Source organism: Oncorhynchus clarkii, chromosome 12 (assembly GCF_045791955.1).
Source record: "Oncorhynchus clarkii lewisi isolate Uvic-CL-2024 chromosome 12, UVic_Ocla_1.0, whole genome shotgun sequence".
NCBI classification, from domain to species: domain Eukaryota; kingdom Metazoa; phylum Chordata; class Actinopteri; order Salmoniformes; family Salmonidae; genus Oncorhynchus; species Oncorhynchus clarkii.
Window position 1 is genome coordinate 92,941,583 of NC_092158.1, and position 22,085 is coordinate 92,963,667.

The 22,085-nt window shown below is 49.0% G+C and overlaps 1 protein-coding gene across 3 annotated transcripts; it reads left to right on the forward strand.

Annotated features, from left to right (window-relative positions):
- The first annotated feature begins 247 nt into the window (after window positions 1-247).
- Window positions 248-15,332, forward strand: LOC139422367 (dynactin subunit 5). 3 transcript variants are annotated; one of them, XM_071173570.1, is made up of 7 exons: window positions 317-402; window positions 2,475-2,543; window positions 3,348-3,466; window positions 4,884-4,995; window positions 6,568-6,670; window positions 13,686-13,812; window positions 14,233-14,309. In XM_071173570.1, exons 1-6 carry the CDS (start codon window positions 355-357, stop codon window positions 13,781-13,783), a joined length of 549 nt encoding a protein of 182 aa, XP_071029671.1. In that variant the 5' UTR covers window positions 317-354; the 3' UTR covers window positions 13,784-13,812; window positions 14,233-14,309. The 3 variants fall into 3 exon arrangements, with proteins under 3 accessions (XP_071029670.1, XP_071029671.1, XP_071029672.1); XM_071173569.1 differs by having other exon boundaries at window positions 248-402; window positions 13,686-15,332; XM_071173571.1 differs by lacking the exon at window positions 317-402 and adding an exon at window positions 1,613-1,632 and having other exon boundaries at window positions 13,686-15,332.
- Window positions 15,333-22,085: the final 6,753 nt, after the last annotated feature.

The following is a 22,085-nucleotide window of genomic DNA, read 5'->3' on the forward strand; positions in this document are numbered from 1 at the left end:
GTTGAATTTTGTCGCATCGTCGGGTTGCCGATCAAGGTATTACGTTCTATACGTAAGACATGACTAATCAACAGAACCAAAACAAAAAAACAATTATATTAAACAATTATATATTATATTATTATTTCGTCGATCATTAACAAATTATGTTAATTATTTAACACACATATTAAAAATAATAATAATTAGTTGAATATGACTGATTATTTGTGAGCGGAAGAGCTTTCCATCATCATCGATGTTTCAGTGCTCTGCTAGTATGGTCTGAAGGGAGAGGTTGACAGCAGACAGCAAAAACAACAGACCACATCAAACTCGTTTTCTGTACATTTTATAACAAAAATAATTACAACCATGGAATTGTGTGAGATACTGTACAACAAGGCGGAATACATTGAAACGGTAATCTTCCGTAGCAGGCTTGTAATTCGGTGTTTATTTGACTAGATAACGTTAACGATTAGCAAGTTAGCGTTTAGCTCATTGTATACAAACCATTATGAGCACCTTCCTAATATTGAGTTGTACCTCCTTTTTGCCCCTCCTAACTCTAAGTGCTGTACATATGAAATCGTGTATATATATATATATATTGGTATTTACACTGAGTATACCAAACATTATGAGCACCTTGAATTGTACCTCCTTTTGCCCCCCAGAACAGCCTTAATTCGTCAGGGGCATCGACTCCAAGGTGTAGAAAGCGTCCCAACAGGGATGCTGGCCCATGTTGACTCCAAGGTGTAGAAAGCGTCCCAACAGGGATGCTGGCCCATGTTGACTCCAAGGTGTAGAAAGCGTCCCAACAGGGATGCTGGCCCATGTTGACTCCAAGGTGTAGAAAGCGTCCCAACAGGGATGCTGGCCCATGTTGACTCCAAGGTGTAGAAAGCGTCCCAACAGGGATGCTGGCCCATGTTGACTCCAAGATGTAGAAAGCGTCCCAACAGGGATGCTGGCCCATGTTGACTCCAAGGTGTAGAAAGCGTCCCAACAGGGATGCTGGCCCATGTTGACTCCAAGGTGTAGAAAGCGTCCCAACAGGGATGCTGGCCCATGTTGACTCCAAGGTGTAGAAAGCGTCCCAACAGGGATGCTGGCCCATGTTGACTCCAAGATGTAGAAAGCGTCCCAACAGGGATGCTGGCCCATGTTGACTCCAAGATGTAGAAAGAGTCCCAACAGGGATGCTGGCCCATGTTGACTCCAAGGTGTAGAAAGCGTCCCAACAGGGATGCTGGCCCATGTTGACTCCAATGCTTCCCACAGTTGTGTCAAGTTGTCTGGATGTCCTTTAGGTGGTGGACCGTTCTTGATACACACAGGAAAACGGTTGAGCGTGAAAAACCCCAGCAGCGTTGCAGTTCTTGACTCAAACCGGTGCGCCTGGTACCTACTACCAAACCCCGTTCAAAGGCACTTAAATATATTTGTCTTGCTCATTCACCCTCTGAATGGTACACACACACAGTCTATGCCTCAAATCCTTCTTTAACCCGTCTCCTCCCCTTCATCTACATGTCTCCTCCCCTTCATCTACATGTCTCCTCCCCTTCTTCATCTACACTGATTGAAGTGGATTTAACAAAGTGACATCAATAAGGGATCATAGCTTTCACCTGGATTCACCTGGTCAGTCTGTGTCCTGGAAAGAGAAGGTGTTCTTAATGTTTTTAGTATATTCAGTGTATATACAGTGCGCAGTCAATGCACTGAACCCTCATTGCTAGCTCGGTCCCTTAGCCAGCCAGCTAGCCAGCTTGAATTGCAGTTAGACCATTTCTTGACGAGGCACCGATTACAGTTAGCATCAAGCGGTGGTCTGTAAACCTGTATCTGAGTCAGTACTGTTTATACCGCCTGATCAGCATGTCCTCTCCCTGTCAGTTAGCATCAAGCGGTGGTCTGTAAACCTGTATCTGAGTCAGTACCGTTTATACCAACTGATCAGCATGTCCTCTCTCCCTGTCAGTTAGCATCAAGCGGTGGTCTGTAAACCTGTATCTGAGTCAGTACCGTTTATACCAACTGATCAGCATGTTCCCTGTCAGTTAGCATCAAGCGGTGGTCGGTAAACCTGTATCTGAGTCAGTACCGTTTATACCAACTGATCAGCATGTCCTCTCTCCCTGTCAATTAGCATCAAGCGGTGGTCTGTAAACCTGTATCTGAGTCAGTACCGTTTATACCACCTGATCACCATGTCCTCTCCCTGTCAGTTAGCATCAAGCGGTGGTCTGTAAACCTGTATCTGAGTCAGTACTGTTTATACCACCTGATCACCATGTCCTCTCTCCCTGTCAGTTAGCATCAAGCGGTGGTCTGTAAACCTGTATCTGAGTCAGTACCGTTTATACCACCTGATCACCATGTCCTCTCTCCCTGTCAGTTAGCATCAAGCGGTGGTCTGTAAACCTGTATCTGAGTCAGTACCGTTTATACCACCTGATCACCATGTCCTCTCTCCCTGTCAGGCGTCTGGTAACAAAGTGAGCAGGCAGTCGGTGCTGTGCGGCAGTCAGAACATCGTCCTCAACGGCAAAGTAAGTAACAACAAACCATACCGGTATTACACCATGAGATGGGCCAGTTTACATTACGTTCACTATACAGGTAATAAACCATGAGATGGGCCAGTTGGGGCTTTATTCATTACGTTCACTATACAGGTAATAAACCATGAGATGGGCCAGTTGGGGCTTTATTCATTACGTTCACTATACAGGAAATAAACCATGAGATGGGCCAGTTGGGGCTTTATTCATTACGTTCACTATACAGGTAATAAACCATGAGTCTCCCTCCCTCCCTCCCTCCCTGTCTCCCCCCTCCCTGTCTGTCTCCCTCCCTCCCTGTCTCCCTCCCTCCCTGTTTCCCTCCCTGTCTGTCTGTCTCCCTCCCTCCCTGTCTGTCTCCCTGTCTGTCTCCCTCCCTGTCTGTCTGTCTCCCCCCTCCCTGTCTCCCTCCCTCCCTCCCTGTCTGTCTCCCTCCCTCCCTCCCTGTCTGTCTGTCTGTCGCCCTCCCTGTCTGTCTGTCTGTCTGTCTGTCTCCCTCCCTCCATGTCTGTCTCCCTCCCTCCCTCCCTGTCTCCCTCCCTCCCTGTCTGTCTCCCTCCCTCCCTCCCTGTCTCCCTCCCTCCCTGTCTGTCTGTCTCCCTCCCTCCATGTCTGTCTCCCTCCTTCCCTCCCTGTCTCCCTCCCTCCCTGTCTGTCTCCCTCCTTCCCTCCCTGTCTCCCTCCCTCCCTGTCTTGTCTGTCTCCCTCCCTCCCTGTCTGTCTGTCTGTCTGTCTCCCTCCCTGTCTGTGTCACCCTCCCTCCCTCCCTCTGTTCGTCCCTGTCTCCTCCAGACTATAGTAATGAATGACTGTATAATCCGTGGAGACCTGGCCAATGTCAGGGTGGGGAGGCACTGTGTTGTGAAGAGCCGGAGTGTCATTCGGCCGCCGTTCAAAAAATTCAGCAAAGGGTGAGTGAGTTCTGCTCAACCTCTTCTAGACCAGGGGTCTCCTCTTCTAGACCAGGGGTCTCCTCTTCTAGACCAGGGGTCTCCAACCTCTTCTAGACCAGGGGTCTCCTCTTCTCGACCAGGGGTCTCCAACCTCTTCTCTACCAGGGGGCTCCAACCTCTTCTAGACCAGGGGACTCCTCTTCTAGACCAGGGGTCTCCTCTTCTAGACAAGGGGTCTCCAACCTTTTCTAGACCAGGGGTCTCCTCTTCTAGACCAGGGGTCTCCTTTTCTAGACCAGGGGTCTCCTCTTCTAGACCAGGGGTCTCCAACCTCTTTTAGACCAGGGGTCTCCTCTTCTCGACCAGGGGTCTCCAACCTTTTCTAGACCAGGGGTCTCCTCTTCTAGACCAGGGGTCTCCAACCTCTTCTAGACCAGGGGACTCCTCTTCTAGACCAGGGGTCTCCTCTTCTAGACCAGGGGTCTCCAACCTCTTCTAGACCAGAGGTCTCCAACCTCTTCTAGACCAGGGGACTTCTCTTCTAGACCAGAGGACTCCTCTTCTAGACCAGGGGTCTCCTCTTCTCGACTAGGGGTCTCCAAACTTTTCTAGACCAGGGGTCTCCTCTTCTAGACCAGGGGTCTCCTCTTCTAGACCAGGGGTCTCCTATTCTAGACCAGGGGTCTCCAACCTCTTCTAGACCAGGTGACTCCTCTTCTAGACCAGGGGTCTCCTCTTTTAGACAAGGGGTATCCAACCTTTTCTAGACCAGGGGTCTCCAACTTCTTCTGGACCAGGGGTATCCAACCTCTTCTTGACCAGGGGTCTCCTCTTCTAGACCAGGAGACTCCAACCTCTTCTAGACCAGGGGTCTCCTCTTCTAGACCAAGGGTCTCCTCTTCTAGACCTCGGGTCTCCAACCTTTTCTAGACCAGAGGTCTCCTCTTCTAGACCAGGGTCTCCTCTTCCAGACCAGGGGTCTCCAACCTCTTTTAGACCAGTGATCTCCTCTTCTAGACCAGGGGACTTCTCTTCTAGACCAGAGGTCTCCTCTTCTAGACCAGGGGTCTTCTCTTCTAGACCAGGGTTCTCCTATTCTAGACCAGGGGTCTCCTCTTCCAGACCAGTGGTCTCCAACCTCTTCTAGACCAGGGGTCTCCTCTTCTAGACCAGGGATCTCCTCTTCTAGACCAGGGGACTTCTCTTCTAGACCAGAGGTCTCCTCTTCTAGACCAGGGGTCTCCTCTTCTAGACCAGGGGTCTCCTCTTCTAGACCAGGGGTCTAAATCACATCAGAACACAATTTTTGAAATCTGGAAATTCGATAAAAAAAAGAAAGTAATTTCCCCACTTTTAATTGCAGAGTGGCCTTCTTCCACTAAGCAGGTCTCTGTGGTCTGACCTCTGACCCCTTGTCCTCTTGCCCCCCCCCCAGAGTGGCCTTCTTCCCGCTGCACATTGGAGACCATGTGTTTATAGAGGAAGACTGTGTGGTGAACGCTGCTCAGATCGGATCTTACGTTCACATCGGGAAGAACTGTGTCATTGTGAGTTACACACACACACACTCACAGAGTTACACACACACACAGTCACACACACAGAGTTACACACACACTCACAGAGTTACACACACACACACACACACACAGAGTTACACACACACACAGTCACACTCACAGAGTTACACACACACTCACAGAGTTACACACACACACACACACACACACACACTCACAGAGTTACACACACACACTGGCAGAGAGAACATTCAGGTCCTAAATCTGGGTCATGTGATGCTCGGAACGACCACATTTCACTGTCCCTGTGGGGCTAGTTGGGTCCATGTTCTACTAGTCTGGTCTGAACAGTGTTCTACTAGTCTGGTCTGAACAGTACTAGTCTCTGTCTAGTTGGGTCCATGTTCTACTAGTCTGGTCTGAACAGTACTAGTCTCTGTCTAGTTGGGTCCATGTTCTACTAGTCTGGTCTGAACAGTGTTCTACTAGTCTGGTCTGAACAGTACTAGCCTCTGTCTAGTTGGGTCCATGTTCCACTAGTCTGGTCTGAACAGTGTTCTACTAGTCTGGTCTGAACAGTGTTCTACTAATCTGGTCTGAACAGTGTTCTACTAGTCTGGTCTGGTCTGAACAGTCCTAGTCTCTGTCTAGTTGGGTCCATGTTCCACTAGTCTGGTCTGAACAGTGTTCTACTAGTCTGGTCTGAACAGTACTAGTCTCTGTCTAGTTGGGTCCATGTTCTACTAGTCTGGTCTGAACAGTGTTCTACTAGTCTGGTCTGAACAGTGTTCTACTAGTCTGGTCTGAACAGTACCAGTCTCTGTCTAGTTGGGTCCATGTTCTACTAGTCTGGTCTGGTCTGAACAGTACTAGTCTCTGTCTAGTTGAGGTCCGTGTTCTACTAGTCTGGTCTGAACAGTACTAGTCTCTGTCTAGTTGGGGTCCATGTTCTACTAGTCTGGTCTGAACAGTACTAGTCTCTGTCTAGTTGGGGTCAATGTTCCACTAGTCTGGTCTGAACAGTACTAGTCTCTATCTAGTTGGGGTCCGTGTTCTACTAGTCTGGTCTGAACAGTACTAGCCTCTGTCTAGTTGGGGTCCATGTTCCACTAGTCTGGTCTGAACAGTGTTCTACTAGTCTGGTCTGAACAGTGTTCTACTAGTCTGGTCTGAACAGAACTAGTCTCTGTCTAGTTGGGTCCATGTTCTACTAGTCTGGTCTGAACAGTACTAGCCTCTGTCTAGTTGGGTCCATGTTCTACTAGTCTGGTCTGAACAGTGTTCTACTAGTCTGGTCTGAACAGTACTAGCCTCTGGCATGATTGTATTTATTACAGGGTAGTCACATGACGGTAGTTTGTATCATCACATGACGGTGGTGTTCTGTAGAGGTTCTGTTGTGATGTCACAATGGGGGTAGTGTGTTCTGTTAACATATGAAATGTGACTCCTACCCGACTGGTTGTTTCTGTTGCTCCAGGCAACGGTCGCCACTGTATCTGGTTGTTAATGCTGTGTGTGTGTGTGTGTGTGTGTGTGTGTGGTGTGTGGTGTCTGTGTCTGTGTCTGTGTCTGTGTGTGTGTGTGTGTGTTTTCCAGGGGCGACGGTGTGTGTTGAAAGATTGCTGTAAGATCCTAGACAACACAGTTCTTCCTCCTGAGACCGTGGTTCCTCCCTTCACCGTGTTCTCAGGATGCCCAGGTCAGAACACACCTCTTCCTCCTCCATCTCTACCTCCTCCTCTACATCCTCCTCCTTTACCTCCTCCTCCTCTATCTCTACCTCCTCCTCCTCTACATCATCCTTCTCTACCTCCTCCTCCTCCTCTACATCCTCTTCCTCCTCTACATCCTCCTCTCCTCTACCTCCTCTACATCCTCCTCCTCTATCTCTACTTCCTCCTCTACATCCTCCTCATCTACCTCCTCCTCATCTACCTCCTCCTCTACATCCTCCTCCTCTACATCCTCCTCCTCTACCTCCTCCTCTACCTCCTCCTCCTCTACATCCTCCTCTACATCCTCCTCTACATCCTCCTCCTCTACATCCTCCTCCTCTACCACCTCCTCCTCTACATCATCCTCCTCTACATCCTCCTCTACATCCTCCTCTACATCCTCCTCATCTACCTCCTCCTCCTCTACCTCCTCCTCTACCTCTACCTCCTCCTCTACCTCCTCCTCTACATCCTCCTCCTCTACATCCTCATCTACCTCCTCCTACTCTACATCCTCCTCCTCTACAGCCTCCTCATCTACCTCCTCCTCGTCTACATCCTCCTCCTCTACATCCTCCTCTACCTCCTCCTCCTCTACATCCTCCTCTACCCCCTCTACATTCTCCTCTACCTCTACCTCTACATCCTCCTCTACATCCTCCTCTACCTCCTACTCATCTACATCCTCCTCCTCCTCTACATCCTCCTCTACCTCCTCCTCTACCCCCTCCTCTACATCCTCCTCTACCCCTTCGTATACATCCTCCTCTACATCCTCCTCTACCTCCTCCTCTACATCCTCCTCTACCCCCTCATCTACATCCTCCTCCTCTACATACTCCTCTTCCTCCTCCTCCTCTACATCCTCCTCTACCCCCGCCTCTACATTCTCCTCCTCTACATCCTCCTCTACCTCCTCCTCCTCTACATCCTCCTCTACCCCCTCCTCTACATACTCCTCCTCTATCTCCTCCTCTACATCCTCTACCTCCTCCTCTACATCCTCCTCCTCCTCCTAAACATCCTCCTCTACATCCTCTACCTCCTCCTCCATCTCCACCTCCTCCTCTACATCCTCCTCTACATCCTCCTCCTCTACATCCTCCTCTCCTCTACCCCCTCTACATCCTCCTCCTCCTCCTCTACCTCCTCCTCTACCTCCTCCTCCTCCTCCTCCTCTACCCCCTCCTCTACATCCTCCTCTCCTTTACCCCCTCTACATCCTCCTCTACATCCTCCTCTCCTCTACCCCCTCTACATCCTCCTCCTCCTCTACCTCCTCCTCTACCACCTCCTCCTCCTCTTCCTCTACCCCCTCCTCTACATCCTCCTCTCCTCTACCCCCTCTACATCCTCCTCCTCCTCTACCTCCTCTACCACCTCCTCCTCCTCCTCTACATCCTCCTCCTCTACATCCTCCTCATCTACATCCTCCTCCTCTACATCCTCCTCATCTACCTCCTCCTCTACCTCCTCCTCTACCTACTCCTCTACATCCTCCTCTACATCCTCCTCCTCTACCTCCTCCTCCTCTACATCCTCCTCCTCTACATCCTCCTCATCTACCTCCTCCTCCTCTACCCCCTCCTCCACATCCTCCTCTACATCCTCCTCCTCTACATCCTCCTCCTCTACATCCTCCTCATCTACCTCCTCCTCATCTACCTCATCCTCTACATCCTCCTCTACATCCTCCTCTACATCCTTCTCCTCTACATCCTCCTCCTCTACCTCCTCCTCCTCTACATCATCCTCTACGTCCTCCTCATCTACCTCCTCCTCCTCTACATCCTCTACCTCCTCCTCCATCTCCACCTCCTCCTCTACATCCTCCTCTACATCCTCCTCCTCTACATCCTCCTCTCCTCTACCCCCTCTACATCCTCCTCCTCCTCCTCTACCTCCTCCTCTACCTCCTCCTCCTCCTCCTCTACCCCCTCCTCTACATCCTCCTCTCCTTTACCCCCTCTACATCCTCCTCTACATCCTCCTCTCCTCTACCCCCTCTACATCCTCCTCCTCCTCTACCTCCTCCTCTACCACCTCCTCCTCCTCTTCCTCTACCCCCTCCTCTACATCCTCCTCTCCTCTACCCCCTCTACATCCTCCTCCTCCTCTACCTCCTCCTCTACCACCTCCTCCTCCTCTTCCTCTACCCCCTCCTCTACATCCTCCTCTCCTCTACCCCCTCTACATCCTCCTCCTCCTCCTCTACCTCCTCCTCTACCTCCTCCTCCTCCTCCTCTACCCCCTCCTCTACATCCTCCTCTCCTTTACCCCCTCTACATCCTCCTCTACATCCTCCTCTCCTCTACCCCCTCTACATCCTCCTCCTCCTCTACCTCCTCCTCTACCACCTCCTCCTCCTCTTCCTCTACCCCCTCCTCTACATCCTCCTCTCCTCTACCCCCTCTACATCCTCCTCCTCCTCTACCTCCTCTACCACCTCCTCCTCCTCCTCTACATCCTCCTCCTCTACATCCTCCTCATCTACATCCTCCTCCTCTACATCCTCCTCATCTACCTCCTCCTCTACCTCCTCCTCTACCTACTCCTCTACATCCTCCTCTACATCCTCCTCCTCTACCTCCTCCTCCTCTACATCCTCCTCCTCTACATCCTCCTCTACATCCTCCTCATCTACCTCCTCCTCCTCTACCCCCTCCTCCACATCCTCCTCTACATCCTCCTCCTCTACATCCTCCTCCTCTACATCCTCCTCCTCTACATCCTCCTCCTCTACCACCTCCTCCTCTACATCATCCTCCTCTACATCCTCCTCTACATCCTCCTCTACATCCTCCTCTACATCCTCCTCATCTACCTCCTCCTCCTCTACCTCCTCCTCTACCTCTACCTCCTCCTCTACCTCCTCCTCTACATCCTCCTCCTCTACATCCTCATCTACCTCCTCCTACTCTACATCCTCCTCCTCTACAGCCTCCTCATCTACCTCCTCCTCGTCTACATCCTCCTCCTCTACATCCTCCTCTACCTCCTCCTCCTCTACATCCTCCTCTACCCCCTCTACATTCTCCTCTACCTCTACCTCTACATCCTCCTCTACATCCTCCTCTACCTCCTACTCATCTACATCCTCCTCCTCCTCTAAATCCTCCTCTACCTCCTCCTCTACCCCCTCCTCTACATCCTCCTCTACCCCTTCGTATACATCCTCCTCTACCTCCTCCTCTACATCCTCCTCTACCTCCTCCTCTACATCCTCCTCTACCCCCTCATCTACATCCTCCTCCTCTACATACTCCTCTTCCTCCTCCTCCTCTACATCCTCCTCTACCCCCTCCTCTACATTCTCCTCCTCTACATCCTCCTCTACCTCCTCCTCCTCTACATCCTCCTCTACCCCCTCCTCTACATACTCCTCCTCTATCTCCTCCTCTACATCCTCTACCTCCTCCTCTACATCCTCCTCCTCCTCCTAAACATCCTCCTCTACATCCTCTACCTCCTCCTCCATCTCCACCTCCTCCTCTACATCCTCCTCTACATCCTCCTCCTCTACATCCTCCTCTCCTCTACCCCCTCTACATCCTCTACCTCCTCCTCTACCTCCTCCTCCTCCTCCTCCTCTACCCCCTCCTCTACATCCTCCTCTCCTTTACCCCCTCTACATCCTCCTCTACATCCTCCTCTCCTCTACCCCCTCTACATCCTCCTCCTCCTCTACCTCCTCCTCTACCACCTCCTCCTCCTCTTCCTCTACCCCCTCCTCTACATCCTCCTCTCCTCTACCCCCTCTACATCCTCCTCCTCCTCTACCTCCTCTACCACCTCCTCCTCCTCCTCTACATCCTCCTCCTCTACATCCTCCTCATCTACATCCTCCTCCTCTACATCCTCCTCATCTACCTCCTCCTCTACCTCCTCCTCTACCTACTCCTCTACATCCTCCTCTACATCCTCCTCCTCTACCTCCTCCTCCTCTACATCCTCCTCCTCTACATCCTCCTCTACATCCTCCTCATCTACCTCCTCCTCCTCTACCCCCTCCTCCACATCCTCCTCTACATCCTCCTCCTCTACATCCTCCTCCTCTACATCCTCCTCATCTACCTCCTCCTCATCTACCTCATCCTCTACATCCTCCTCTACATCCTCCTCTACATCCTTCTCCTCTACATCCTCCTCCTCTACCTCCTCCTCCTCTACATCATCCTCTACGTCCTCCTCATCTACCTCCTCCTCCTCTACATCCTCTACCTCCTCCTCCATCTCCACCTCCTCCTCTACATCCTCCTCTACATCCTCCTCCTCTACATCCTCCTCTCCTCTACCCCCTCTACATCCTCCTCCTCCTCCTCTACCTCCTCCTCTACCTCCTCCTCCTCCTCCTCTACCCCCTCCTCTACATCCTCCTCTCCTTTACCCCCTCTACATCCTCCTCTACATCCTCCTCTCCTCTACCCCCTCTACATCCTCCTCCTCCTCTACCTCCTCCTCTACCACCTCCTCCTCCTCTTCCTCTACCCCCTCCTCTACATCCTCCTCTCCTCTACCCCCTCTACATCCTCCTCCTCCTCTACCTCCTCCTCTACCACCTCCTCCTCCTCTTCCTCTACCCCCTCCTCTACATCCTCCTCTCCTCTACCCCCTCTACATCCTCCTCCTCCTCCTCTACCTCCTCCTCTACCTCCTCCTCCTCCTCCTCTACCCCCTCCTCTACATCCTCCTCTCCTTTACCCCCTCTACATCCTCCTCTACATCCTCCTCTCCTCTACCCCCTCTACATCCTCCTCCTCCTCTACCTCCTCCTCCTCCTCCTCTACCCCCTCCTCTACATCCTCCTCTCCTCTACCCCCTCTACATCCTCCTCCTCCTCTACCTCCTCTACCACCTCCTCCTCCTCCTCTACATCCTCCTCCTCTACATCCTCCTCATCTACATCCTCCTCCTCTACATCCTCCTCATCTACCTCCTCCTCTACCTCCTCCTCTACCTACTCCTCTACATCCTCCTCTACATCCTCCTCCTCTACCTCCTCCTCCTCTACATCCTCCTCCTCTACATCCTCCTCTACATCCTCCTCATCTACCTCCTCCTCCTCTACCCCCTCCTCCACATCCTCCTCTACATCCTCCTCCTCTACATCCTCCTCCTCTACATCCTCCTCATCTACCTCCTCCTCATCTACCTCATCCTCTACATCCTCCTCTACATCCTCCTCTACATCCTTCTCCTCTACATCCTCCTCCTCTACCTCCTCCTCCTCTACATCATCCTCTACGTCCTCCTCATCTACCTCCTCCTCCTCTACATCCTCTACCTCCTCCTCCATCACCTCCTCCTCTACATCCTCCTCTACATCCTCCTCCTCTACATCCTCCTCTCCTCTACCCCCTCTACATCCTCCTCCTCCTCCTCTACCTCCTCCTCCTCCTCCTCCTCTACCCCCTCCTCTACATCCTCCTCTCCTCTACCCCCTCTACATCCTCCTCTACGTCCTCCTCTCCTCTACCCCCTCTACATCCTCCTCCTCCTCTACCTCCTCCTCTACCACCTCCTCCTCCTCTTCCTCTACCCCCTCCTCTACATCCTCCTCTCCTCTACCCCCTCTACATCCTCCTCCTCCTCTACCTCCTCTACCACCTCCTCCTCCTCCTCTACATCCTCCTCCTCTACATCCTCCTCATCTACCTCCTCCTCTACCTCCTCCTCTACATCCTCCTCTACATCCTCCTCTACCTCCTCCTCCTCTACCTCCTCCTCCTCTACCTCCTCCTCCTCTACATCCTCCTCTACATCCTCCTCTACATCCTCCTCCTCTACATCCTCCTCTACATCCTCCTCCTCTACATCCTCCTCTACATCCTCCTCCTCTACATCCTCCTCCTCTACATCCTCCTCCTCTACCACCTCCTCTTCCTCTACCTCCTCCTCTACATCATCCTCTACCTCCTCCTCTACATCCTCCTCTACCTCCTCATCTACCTCCTCATCTACATTCTCCTCTACCTCCTCCTCTACCTCCTCTACCTCCTCCTCTACCCCCTCCTCTACATTCTCCTTTACCTCCTCTTCCTCTACCTCCTTCTCTACATCATCCTCTACCTCCTCCTCTATCTCTACATCCTCCTCTACATCCTCCTCTACATCCTCCTCTACCTCCGCTCCCTCTACATCTGCCTCTACTTCCTCCTCTACATCCTCCTCTACCCCCTCCTTTATCTCTACCTACTTCTCTACATCCTCCTCTCCCTCTACATCCTCCTCTACCTCTACATCCTCCTCCACCTCCTCCTCTACCTCCTCCTCTCCCTCTACATCCTCCTCTACGTCTACATCCTCCTCCACCTTCTCCTCTACCTCCTCCTCTACCTCCTCCTCTACCCCCTCCTCCTCTACCTCCTCCTCTACCCCCTCCTCTACCTCTACCTACTTCTCTACATCCTCCTGTACCTCTACATCCTCCTCCACCTCCTTCTCTACCTCCTACTCCTCTACATCCTCCTCTACCCCCTCCTCTACCTCTACCTACTTCTCTACATCCTCCTCTACCTCTACATCCTCCTCCACCTCCTTCTTTACCTCCTCCTCCACCTCCTTCTCTACCTCCTCCTCTACCTCCTCCTCTACATCCTACTCTACCTCTATCTCTACATCCTCCTCTACATCCTCCTCTACCTCCTCCTCTATCTCTACCTCCTCCTCTATCTCTACCTCCTACTCCTCTACATCCTCCTCTACCTCCTCCTCTATCTCTACCTCCTCCTCTATCTCTACCTCCTACTCCTCTACATCCTCCTCTACCTCCTCCTCTATCTCTACCTCCTCCTCTACCCCCCCCCCCCCACACTTCCTCCCCCCTCCCCCATACTCGATGACATCAGCGTTTTGGCATATGTAGATACTGGTATGGTGCTGCAGATAATGAATGAGCCTGAAAAGTGATGGATTTGTCTTCAACTCTTTCTAACTGGTGTCTCTTCCCCACTCTACCTCCTCTTCCTCCTCCTCCTCTTCCTCATCTCTCTCTCCCAGGTCTGTTTTCAGGAGAGCTCCCAGAATGTACCCAGGACCTGATGATTGATGTGACCAAGAGTTACTACCAGAAATTCCTCTCTCTCAGCCAGATATAAACCCCTTAACCTACCCTACCTTAACCTACCTTAACCTACCCTACCTTAACCTACCCTACCCTACCTTAACCTACCCTACCTTAACCTAACCTACCTTAACCTACCCTACCTTAACCTAACCTACCTTAACCTACCCTACCTTAACCTACCTTAACCTACCCTACCTTAACCTACCCTACCCTACCTTAACCTACCTTAACCTACCCTACCTTAACCTAACCTACCTTAACCTACCCTACCTTAACCTACCCTACCCTACCTTAACCTACCTTAACCTAACCTACCTTAACCTACCCTACCTTAACCTACCTTAACCTAACCTACCTTAACCTACCCTACCCTACCTTAACCTACCTTAACCTACCCTACCTTAACCTAACCTACCTTAACCTACCCTACCTTAACCTAACCTACCTTAACCTACCCTACCTTAACCAACCCTACCTTAACCTACCCTACCTTAACCTACCCTACCTTAACCTACCCTACCTTAACCTACCCTACCTTAACCAACCCTACCTTAACCTACCCTACCTTAACCAACCCTACCTTAACCTACCCTACCTTAACCTACCTTAACCTAACCTACCCTACCTTAACCTACCCTGCTCTACACTATCAAGATATAATCCCCTACCTTAACCTACCCTACCTTAACCTACCCTACCTTAACCTACCCTACCTTAACCTACCCCACCTTAACCTACCCTAACCTACACTATGCAGATATAACCCCTACCTTAACCTACCCTAACCTACCCTAGCTTAACCTACCCTAACCTACACTATACAGATATAATCCCTACCCTAACCTACCCCACCTTAACCTACCCTACCTTAACCTACCTTAACCTAACCTACCCTACCTTAACCTACCCTAACCTACACTATACAAATATAACCCCTACCTTAACTTACCCTAACCTACACTATCCAGATATAACCCCTACGTTAACCTACCCTACCTTAACCTACCCTACCTTAACCTACCCTACCCTACCTTAACCTACCCTACACTACCTTAACCTACCCTACCTTAACCTACCCTGCTCTACACTATCAAGATATAACTCCCTACCTTAACCTACCCTACCCTACCTTAACCTACCCTACCTTAACCTACACTATCCATTTATATCCCCTACCTTAACCTACCCTACCTTAACCTACCCTACTCTGCTCTACACTATCCAGATATAACCCCTACCTTAGCCTACCCTACCTTAACCTTACCCTACCTTAACCTACCCCATCTTAACCTACCCTACTCTGCTCTACCCTATCCAGATATTACCCCCTACCTTAACCTACCCCACCTTAATCTACGCCACCTTAACCTACCCTACTCTGCGCTACACTATCCAGATATAACCCCTATCTTAACCTACCCTACTCTACACTATCCAGATATAACCCCTACCTTAACCTACCCCACCTTAACCTACCCTACTCTGCTCGACACTATCCGATCCTTGTTCTGCCCCTGAACAAGGCAGTTTACCCACTGTTCCTAGACCAGTATTGAAAATAAAAATGTGTTCTTAACTGACTTGCCTAGTTAATTAACGGTCAAATTAATAAATTATACGTAGATTCTTTCATGATCGAAAGTGGAACGAAGTCTGACGAGTTCCTTTCAACTTCTTCCAGTTGTTTATTGATTTTTTGGGGGGTGAGACACACAACTAAACCACGACTTTGATTTTAAGACCAAATAGGAACTCAACATTGTTTGGAGTAAACAACGGATTTATACACCTCAGTTATGTTACTCTCTAGCGCCATCCTGTGGGGACTGCTGAGAATACAGTCAATATTAAAGACATGTTAGTCTGGCTCTGTCCTGTGAGGACTGCTGATAACACAGTCAATATTAACCTCTAGTGACACCCTATCGTTATCATCATCTGACACTAATTAGCACATGTTATTCTCTCTAGCGCCATCCTGTGGGGACTGCTGAGAATACAGTCAATATTAAAGACATGTTGCTCTCTGGCGCCATCCTGTGGGGACTGCTGAGAATACAGTCAATAGTAAAGACATGTTGCTCTCTAGCGCCATCCTGTGGGGACTGCTGAGAATACAGTCAATATTAAACATGTTGCTCTCTAGCGCCATCCTGTGGGGACTGCTGATAACACAGTCAATATTAAACATGTTGCTCTCTAGCGCCATCCTGTGGGGACTGCTGATAACACAGTCAATATTAAACATGTTGCTCTCTAGCGCCATCCTGTGGGGACTGCTGATAACACAGTCAATATTAAACATGTTGCTCTCTAGTGCCATCCTGTGGGGACTGCTGATAACACAGTTGTTATCCCACAAGGGGCTCTGTGAAGAAACACACCAGACACCTTCGGCTCAGGAATAAAAAAAAAAGGTTTATTTTTTCGACGACAGGAACATCCTTCAGGACAATGTTTGACCGTTATAATAATCAGCAACAAAACAACGTCAAAAGTACAGTTGTATTCCAGCCTCGGAAACCCTCTCTCAGTTCTGGGAGCATCAGAGGGAAATTATTGCAGACAGTTAGCTTGTCTATTGACAGCTAGAAAACACACCCTCCTACTCCTCTATTTCTCCTCCTCTTCCTCCATCTCCTCCAGTCTCTCAAGAGTTAAAACGACAAGGTTTCTGATAGATTGAAGGTCAGGTTTCATCACAGCTAAAACGGCCTCAAGCCTGGTTCTAGATCTTCCTGAAGCCTGGTTCTAGATCTTCCTGAAGCCTGGTTCTAGAACTTCCTGAAGCATGGTTCTAGATCTTTCTGAAGCCTGGTTCTAGAACTTCCTGAAGCCTGGTTCTAGAACTTCCTTAAGCCTGGCTCTAGAACTTCCTGGAGCCTGGTTCTAGAACTTCCTTAAGCCTGGTTCTACAACGTCCTGAAGCCTGGCTCTAGAACTTCCTGAAGCATGGTTCTAGATCTTTCTGAAGCCTGGTTCTAGAACTTCCTGAAGCCTGGTTCTAGAACTTCCTTAAGCCTGGCTCTAGAACTTCCTGGAGCCTGGTTCTAGAACTTCCTTAAGCCTGGTTCTACAACGTCCTGAAGCCTGGCTCTAGAACTTCCTGGAGCCTGGTTCTAGAACTTCCTTAAGCCTGGTTCTACAACGTCCTGAAGCCTGGTTCTAGATCTTCCTGAAGCCTGGTTCTACAACATCCTCAAAACTGGTTCTAGATCTTCCTGAAGCCTGGTTCTAGATCTTCCTGAAGCCTGCTGGTGCGGTTTTAAAAACACTCGGTCTCGTTATAATTAGTATTTTATCAGATAGGAGCACAGATCCACCTCAATGCCAAAGAGCCATCATCACCATTATCATCATCATCACCATCATCATCATCATCACCAGACGTTATGTAATAAATCTTTATTAGGGTTTATTTCATACTGAGTTTTAACACACATCAGATTCTCTGGAAATAACTTTTGTAGGGTAACTAGTGGACTGATCAGGTGGGGAAGCGCTCAACATCTGACTTCTGGGGTTCTGAGATAAACCACACCCACAACCTGTTTCCATGGTTCCCTCTCTGCGACAGCTTGGCCGGTATCCAACCAACGGTCTCAGTAGATACACACTAAAACCACACCCAGCACATCTTGCATTGGACAATAATAAATCGTGTTTAAATCAGTATTACAGCCCCGTTACCGATCAAACTGAGCCCAGTACATTGAGATAGGCAGTCTACAAACATCGGAAACATCTGGACATTTTAATTTATCAAAAGAATGTAAAAAAAACAACATCCGGATATCTTTTGTTTTTTTTTAAATATCTTTGTTCTTCTTCTCAGCAACATGCAAATAGTCCAAAACAATTCCTCATAAAAAATAAATAAATCTGAGGATTCAAATCCATCTGTCAAACTCTTCAGAATTATTATAATGATTTTTCTACCAAATTGTATTGACTACTATGATAATGAAGAAAAACACCTGTCTCTAAATCAATTATAAATATGACAGGAGATTCTATAGCTGGAGACAACTCTGACTCTAAAGTTCAGGGGTCAAACTAGTTGACATGGGGGGGGGGGGGGGGTCAGTCAGACTGACGCCAGGCTTTTACTTCCTCGTGAACAAACGTTGTCTCATCATCCAATCAAAAGTCTCTTCTGTTCTCCGCAGTGAGCTCGAACAGGGTAGAATAGAAGGAGAAACAGGAAGCTCCTCTCTACTGATAAATAACATGTTTACGGATCTATTCTCTTGATATATAATCATAATTTACATGCATACTGCTGGTGACCCAGTAAGGGTGACATGGTACAGGGGTGGGCGGGGTTTAGAGATGGAGGGCGGGGTTTAGAGATGGAGGGCGGGGTTAGAGATGGAGGGCGGGGTTGACTCTGATCTCTAGTCTCCTACAATATAGAGACTGACTGGTCTCCTACTATATAGAGACTGGCTGGGATCTACCAGTCTGATATGATCTCCTACTATATAGAGACTGACTGGGATCTACTATATAGAGACTGACTGGTCTCCTACTATATAGAGACTGGCTGGGATCTACCAGTCTGATATGATCTCCTACTATATAGAGACTGACTGGGATCTACTATATAGAGACTGACTGCGATCTACCAGTCTGATATGGTCTCCTACTATATAGAGACTGACTGGGATCTACTATATAGAGACTGACTGGGATCTACCAGTCTGATATGGTCTATTACTATATAGAGACTGACTGGGATCTACCAGTCTGATATGGTCTATTACTATATAGAGACAGACTGGGATCCACCAGTCTGATATGGTCTATTACTATATAGAGACTGACTGGGATCCACCAGTCTGATATGGTCTCCTACTATATAGAGACTGACTGGGATCTACCAGTCTGATATGGTCTCCTACTATATAGAGACTGACTGGTCTCCTACTATATAGAGACTGACTGGGATCCACTATATAGAGACTGACTGGGATCCACTATATAGAGACTGACTGGGATGTACCAGTCTGATATGGTATCCTACTATATAGAGACTGGCTGAGATCTACTATATAGAGACTGGCTGGGATCTACTATATAGAGACTGGCTGGGATCTACTATATAGAGACTGACTGGGATCCACTATATAGAGACTGACTGGGATCTACCAGTCTGATATGGTCTCCTACTATATGGAGACTGGATGGGATCTACTATATAGAGACAGGCTATGGTCTCCTACTATATAGAGACTGGCTGGGATCTACTATATAGAGACTGTCTGGGATCTACTATGTAGAGACTGACTGGGATCTACCAGTCTGATATGGTCTATTACTATGTAGCAACTGACTGTAATCTACCAGTCTGATATGGTCTCCTACTATATAGAGACTGACTGGGATCCACTATATAGAGACTGACTGGGATCTACTATATAGAGACTGACTGAGATCTACCAGGCTTATATGATCTCCTACTATATAGAGACTGACTCTGATCTACTATGTAGAGACAGGCTGGGATCTACTATATAGAGACTGGCTGGCATCTACTAGTCTGATATGATCTCCTACTATATAGAGACTGACTGGGATCCACCAGTCTGATATGGTCTCCTACTATATAGAGACTGACTGGGATCCACCAGTCTGATATGGTCTCCTACTATATAGAGACTGACTGGGCTAGGGCTACAGGGGTCAGGGATACAGGGGTTAGGGATACAGGGGTCAGGGGTTAGGGATACAGAGGTCAGGGTCAGGGGTTAGGGGTCAGGGGTTAGGGTTAACATTAGTATCGGGTAAGGTGATAGTGAGGTGTGGTTGGTGTTTGGGGTTCCATCTCTACAAGTGGATATGACCTGAGTACGGCGTTAGGCTGCTGGAGAGAGATGCATGATACTGTCACAGCCCCGTGTATAGCAGGTTATGTATGTAAAACAGGTGGACTACAGATACACCTAGATGTGTTGTATCTACCCAACCCTCAGACAGGGCTGACTGGTCGACTCTGTGGATAGGAGACACCCGTCAGTAAAGGGATGGTTACTGTAACTAGGAACAACATGAGTCACGTTATAAAGGGACCGTTAGGAACAGAGACATCACTGCACTTTGACTACAGGTGGATTCGTTTGGTTGTCTGTAGATATCTACACTAACACATCTCAGCCCACCTCCTCTCCTCTCCTCTCCTCTCCTCTCCTCTCCTCTCCTCTCCTCTCCTCTCCTCTCATCCTCCTCTCCTCTCCTTTCCTCTCCTCTCCTCCTTCTTCTTCCCCTCCTCTCCTCTCCTCTCCTCTCCTCTCCTCTCCTCCTTCTTCTTCCCCTCCTCTCCTCTCCTCTCCTCTCCTCCTTCTTCTTCCCCTCCTCTCCTCTCCTCTCCTCTCCACCTCCTCCTTCTTATTCCCCTCCCCTCCCCTCCCCTCCTCTCCTCTCCTCTCCTCTCCTCTCCTCCTTCTTCTTCCCCTCCTCTCCTCTCCTCTCCTCTCCACCTCCTCCTTCTTATTCCCCTCCTCTCCTCTCCCCTCCTCTCCTCTCCTCTCCTCTCCTCTCCTCTCCTCCTTCTTCTTCCCCTCCTCTCCTCTCCTCTCCTCTCCTCCTTCTTCTTCCCCTCCTCTCCTCTCCTCTCCTCTCCACCTCCTCCTTCTTATTCCCCTCCCCTCCCCTCCTCTCCTCTCCTCTCCTCTCCTCTCCTCTCCTCCTCTTCCTCCCCTTCCCCCCCTCTCCTCTCCTCTCCTCTCCTCTCCTCCTTCTTCTTCCTCCCCTTCCCCCTCTCCTCTCCTCTCCTCTCCTCTCCTCTCCTCTCCTCTCCTCTCCTCTCCTCTCCTCCTTCTTCTTCCTCCCCTTCCCTCCCCCCTCTCCTCTCCTCTCCTCCTCCTTCTTCTTCCCCTCCTCCTCACCCTAGAAATAAACCTAATCTCATCCCCGGCAGAGAGCATCAGACACAGTCAAAGCTTAAACATTTGACTCAAATATAACTAGAAAAAATTCATAATGAAGTAACAGGAATTGACTTGGTTTAAAGTTCCGTTAACTCATAAAAAACACGAGTTCAAGATTCCGAACTGATCTCCTTGGTTACTGTTTGAGTAAAGTGAACTTGTTTGAATAACAGAGAACAGTGTTCAGGTGAGGCCTCCTCTTCTACTTTATAAAACAAAACAACCATTATAGACAGGACGATGACGGAACAAAACAACCATTATAGACAGGAGGATGACGGAACAAAACAACCATTATAGACAGGAGGATGACAGAACAAAACAACCATTATAGACAGGAGGATGACGGAACAAAACAACCATTATAGACAGGAGGATGACGGAATAAAACAACCATTATAGATAGGAGGATGACGGAACAAAACAACCATTATAGACAGGAGGATGACGGAACAAAACAACCATTATAGACAGGAGGATGACAGAACAAAACAACCATTATAGACAGGAGGATGACAGAACAAAACAACCATTATAGACAGGAGGATGACGGAACAAAACAACCATTATAGACAGGAGGATGACGGAATAAAACAACCATTATAGACAGGAGGATGACAGAACAAAACAACCATTATAGACAGGAGGATGACAGAACAAAACAACCATTATAGACAGGAGGATGACGGAACAACCATTATAGACAGGAGGATGACGGAACAAAACAACCATTATAGACAGGAGGATGACGGAACAAAACAACCATTATAGACAGTAGGATGACGGAACAAAACAACCATTATAGACAGGAGGATGACGGAACAAAACAACCATTATAGACAGGAGGATGACAGAACAAAACAACCATTATAGACAGGAGGATGACAGAACAAAACAACCATTATAGACAGGAGGATGGCAGAACAAAACAACCATTATAGACAGGAGGATGACGGAACAAAACAAACATTATAGACAGGAGGATGACGGAACAAAACAACCATTATAGACAGGAGGATGACAGAACAAAACAACCATTATAGACAGGAGGATGACGGAACAAAACAAACATTATAGACAGGAGGATGACGGAACAAAACAACCATTATAGACAGGAGGATGACGGAACAAAACAACCATTATAGACAGGAGGATGACGGAACAAAACAACCATTATAGACAGGAGGATGACAGAACAAAACAACCATTATAGACAGGAGGATGACGGAACAAAACAACCATTATAGACAGGAGGATGACGGAACAACCATTATAGACAGGAGGATGACGGAACAAAACAAACATTATAGACAGGAGGATGACGGAACAAAACAACGATTATAGACAGGACGATGACGGAACAAAACAACCATTATAGATAGGAGGATGACGGAACAAAACAAC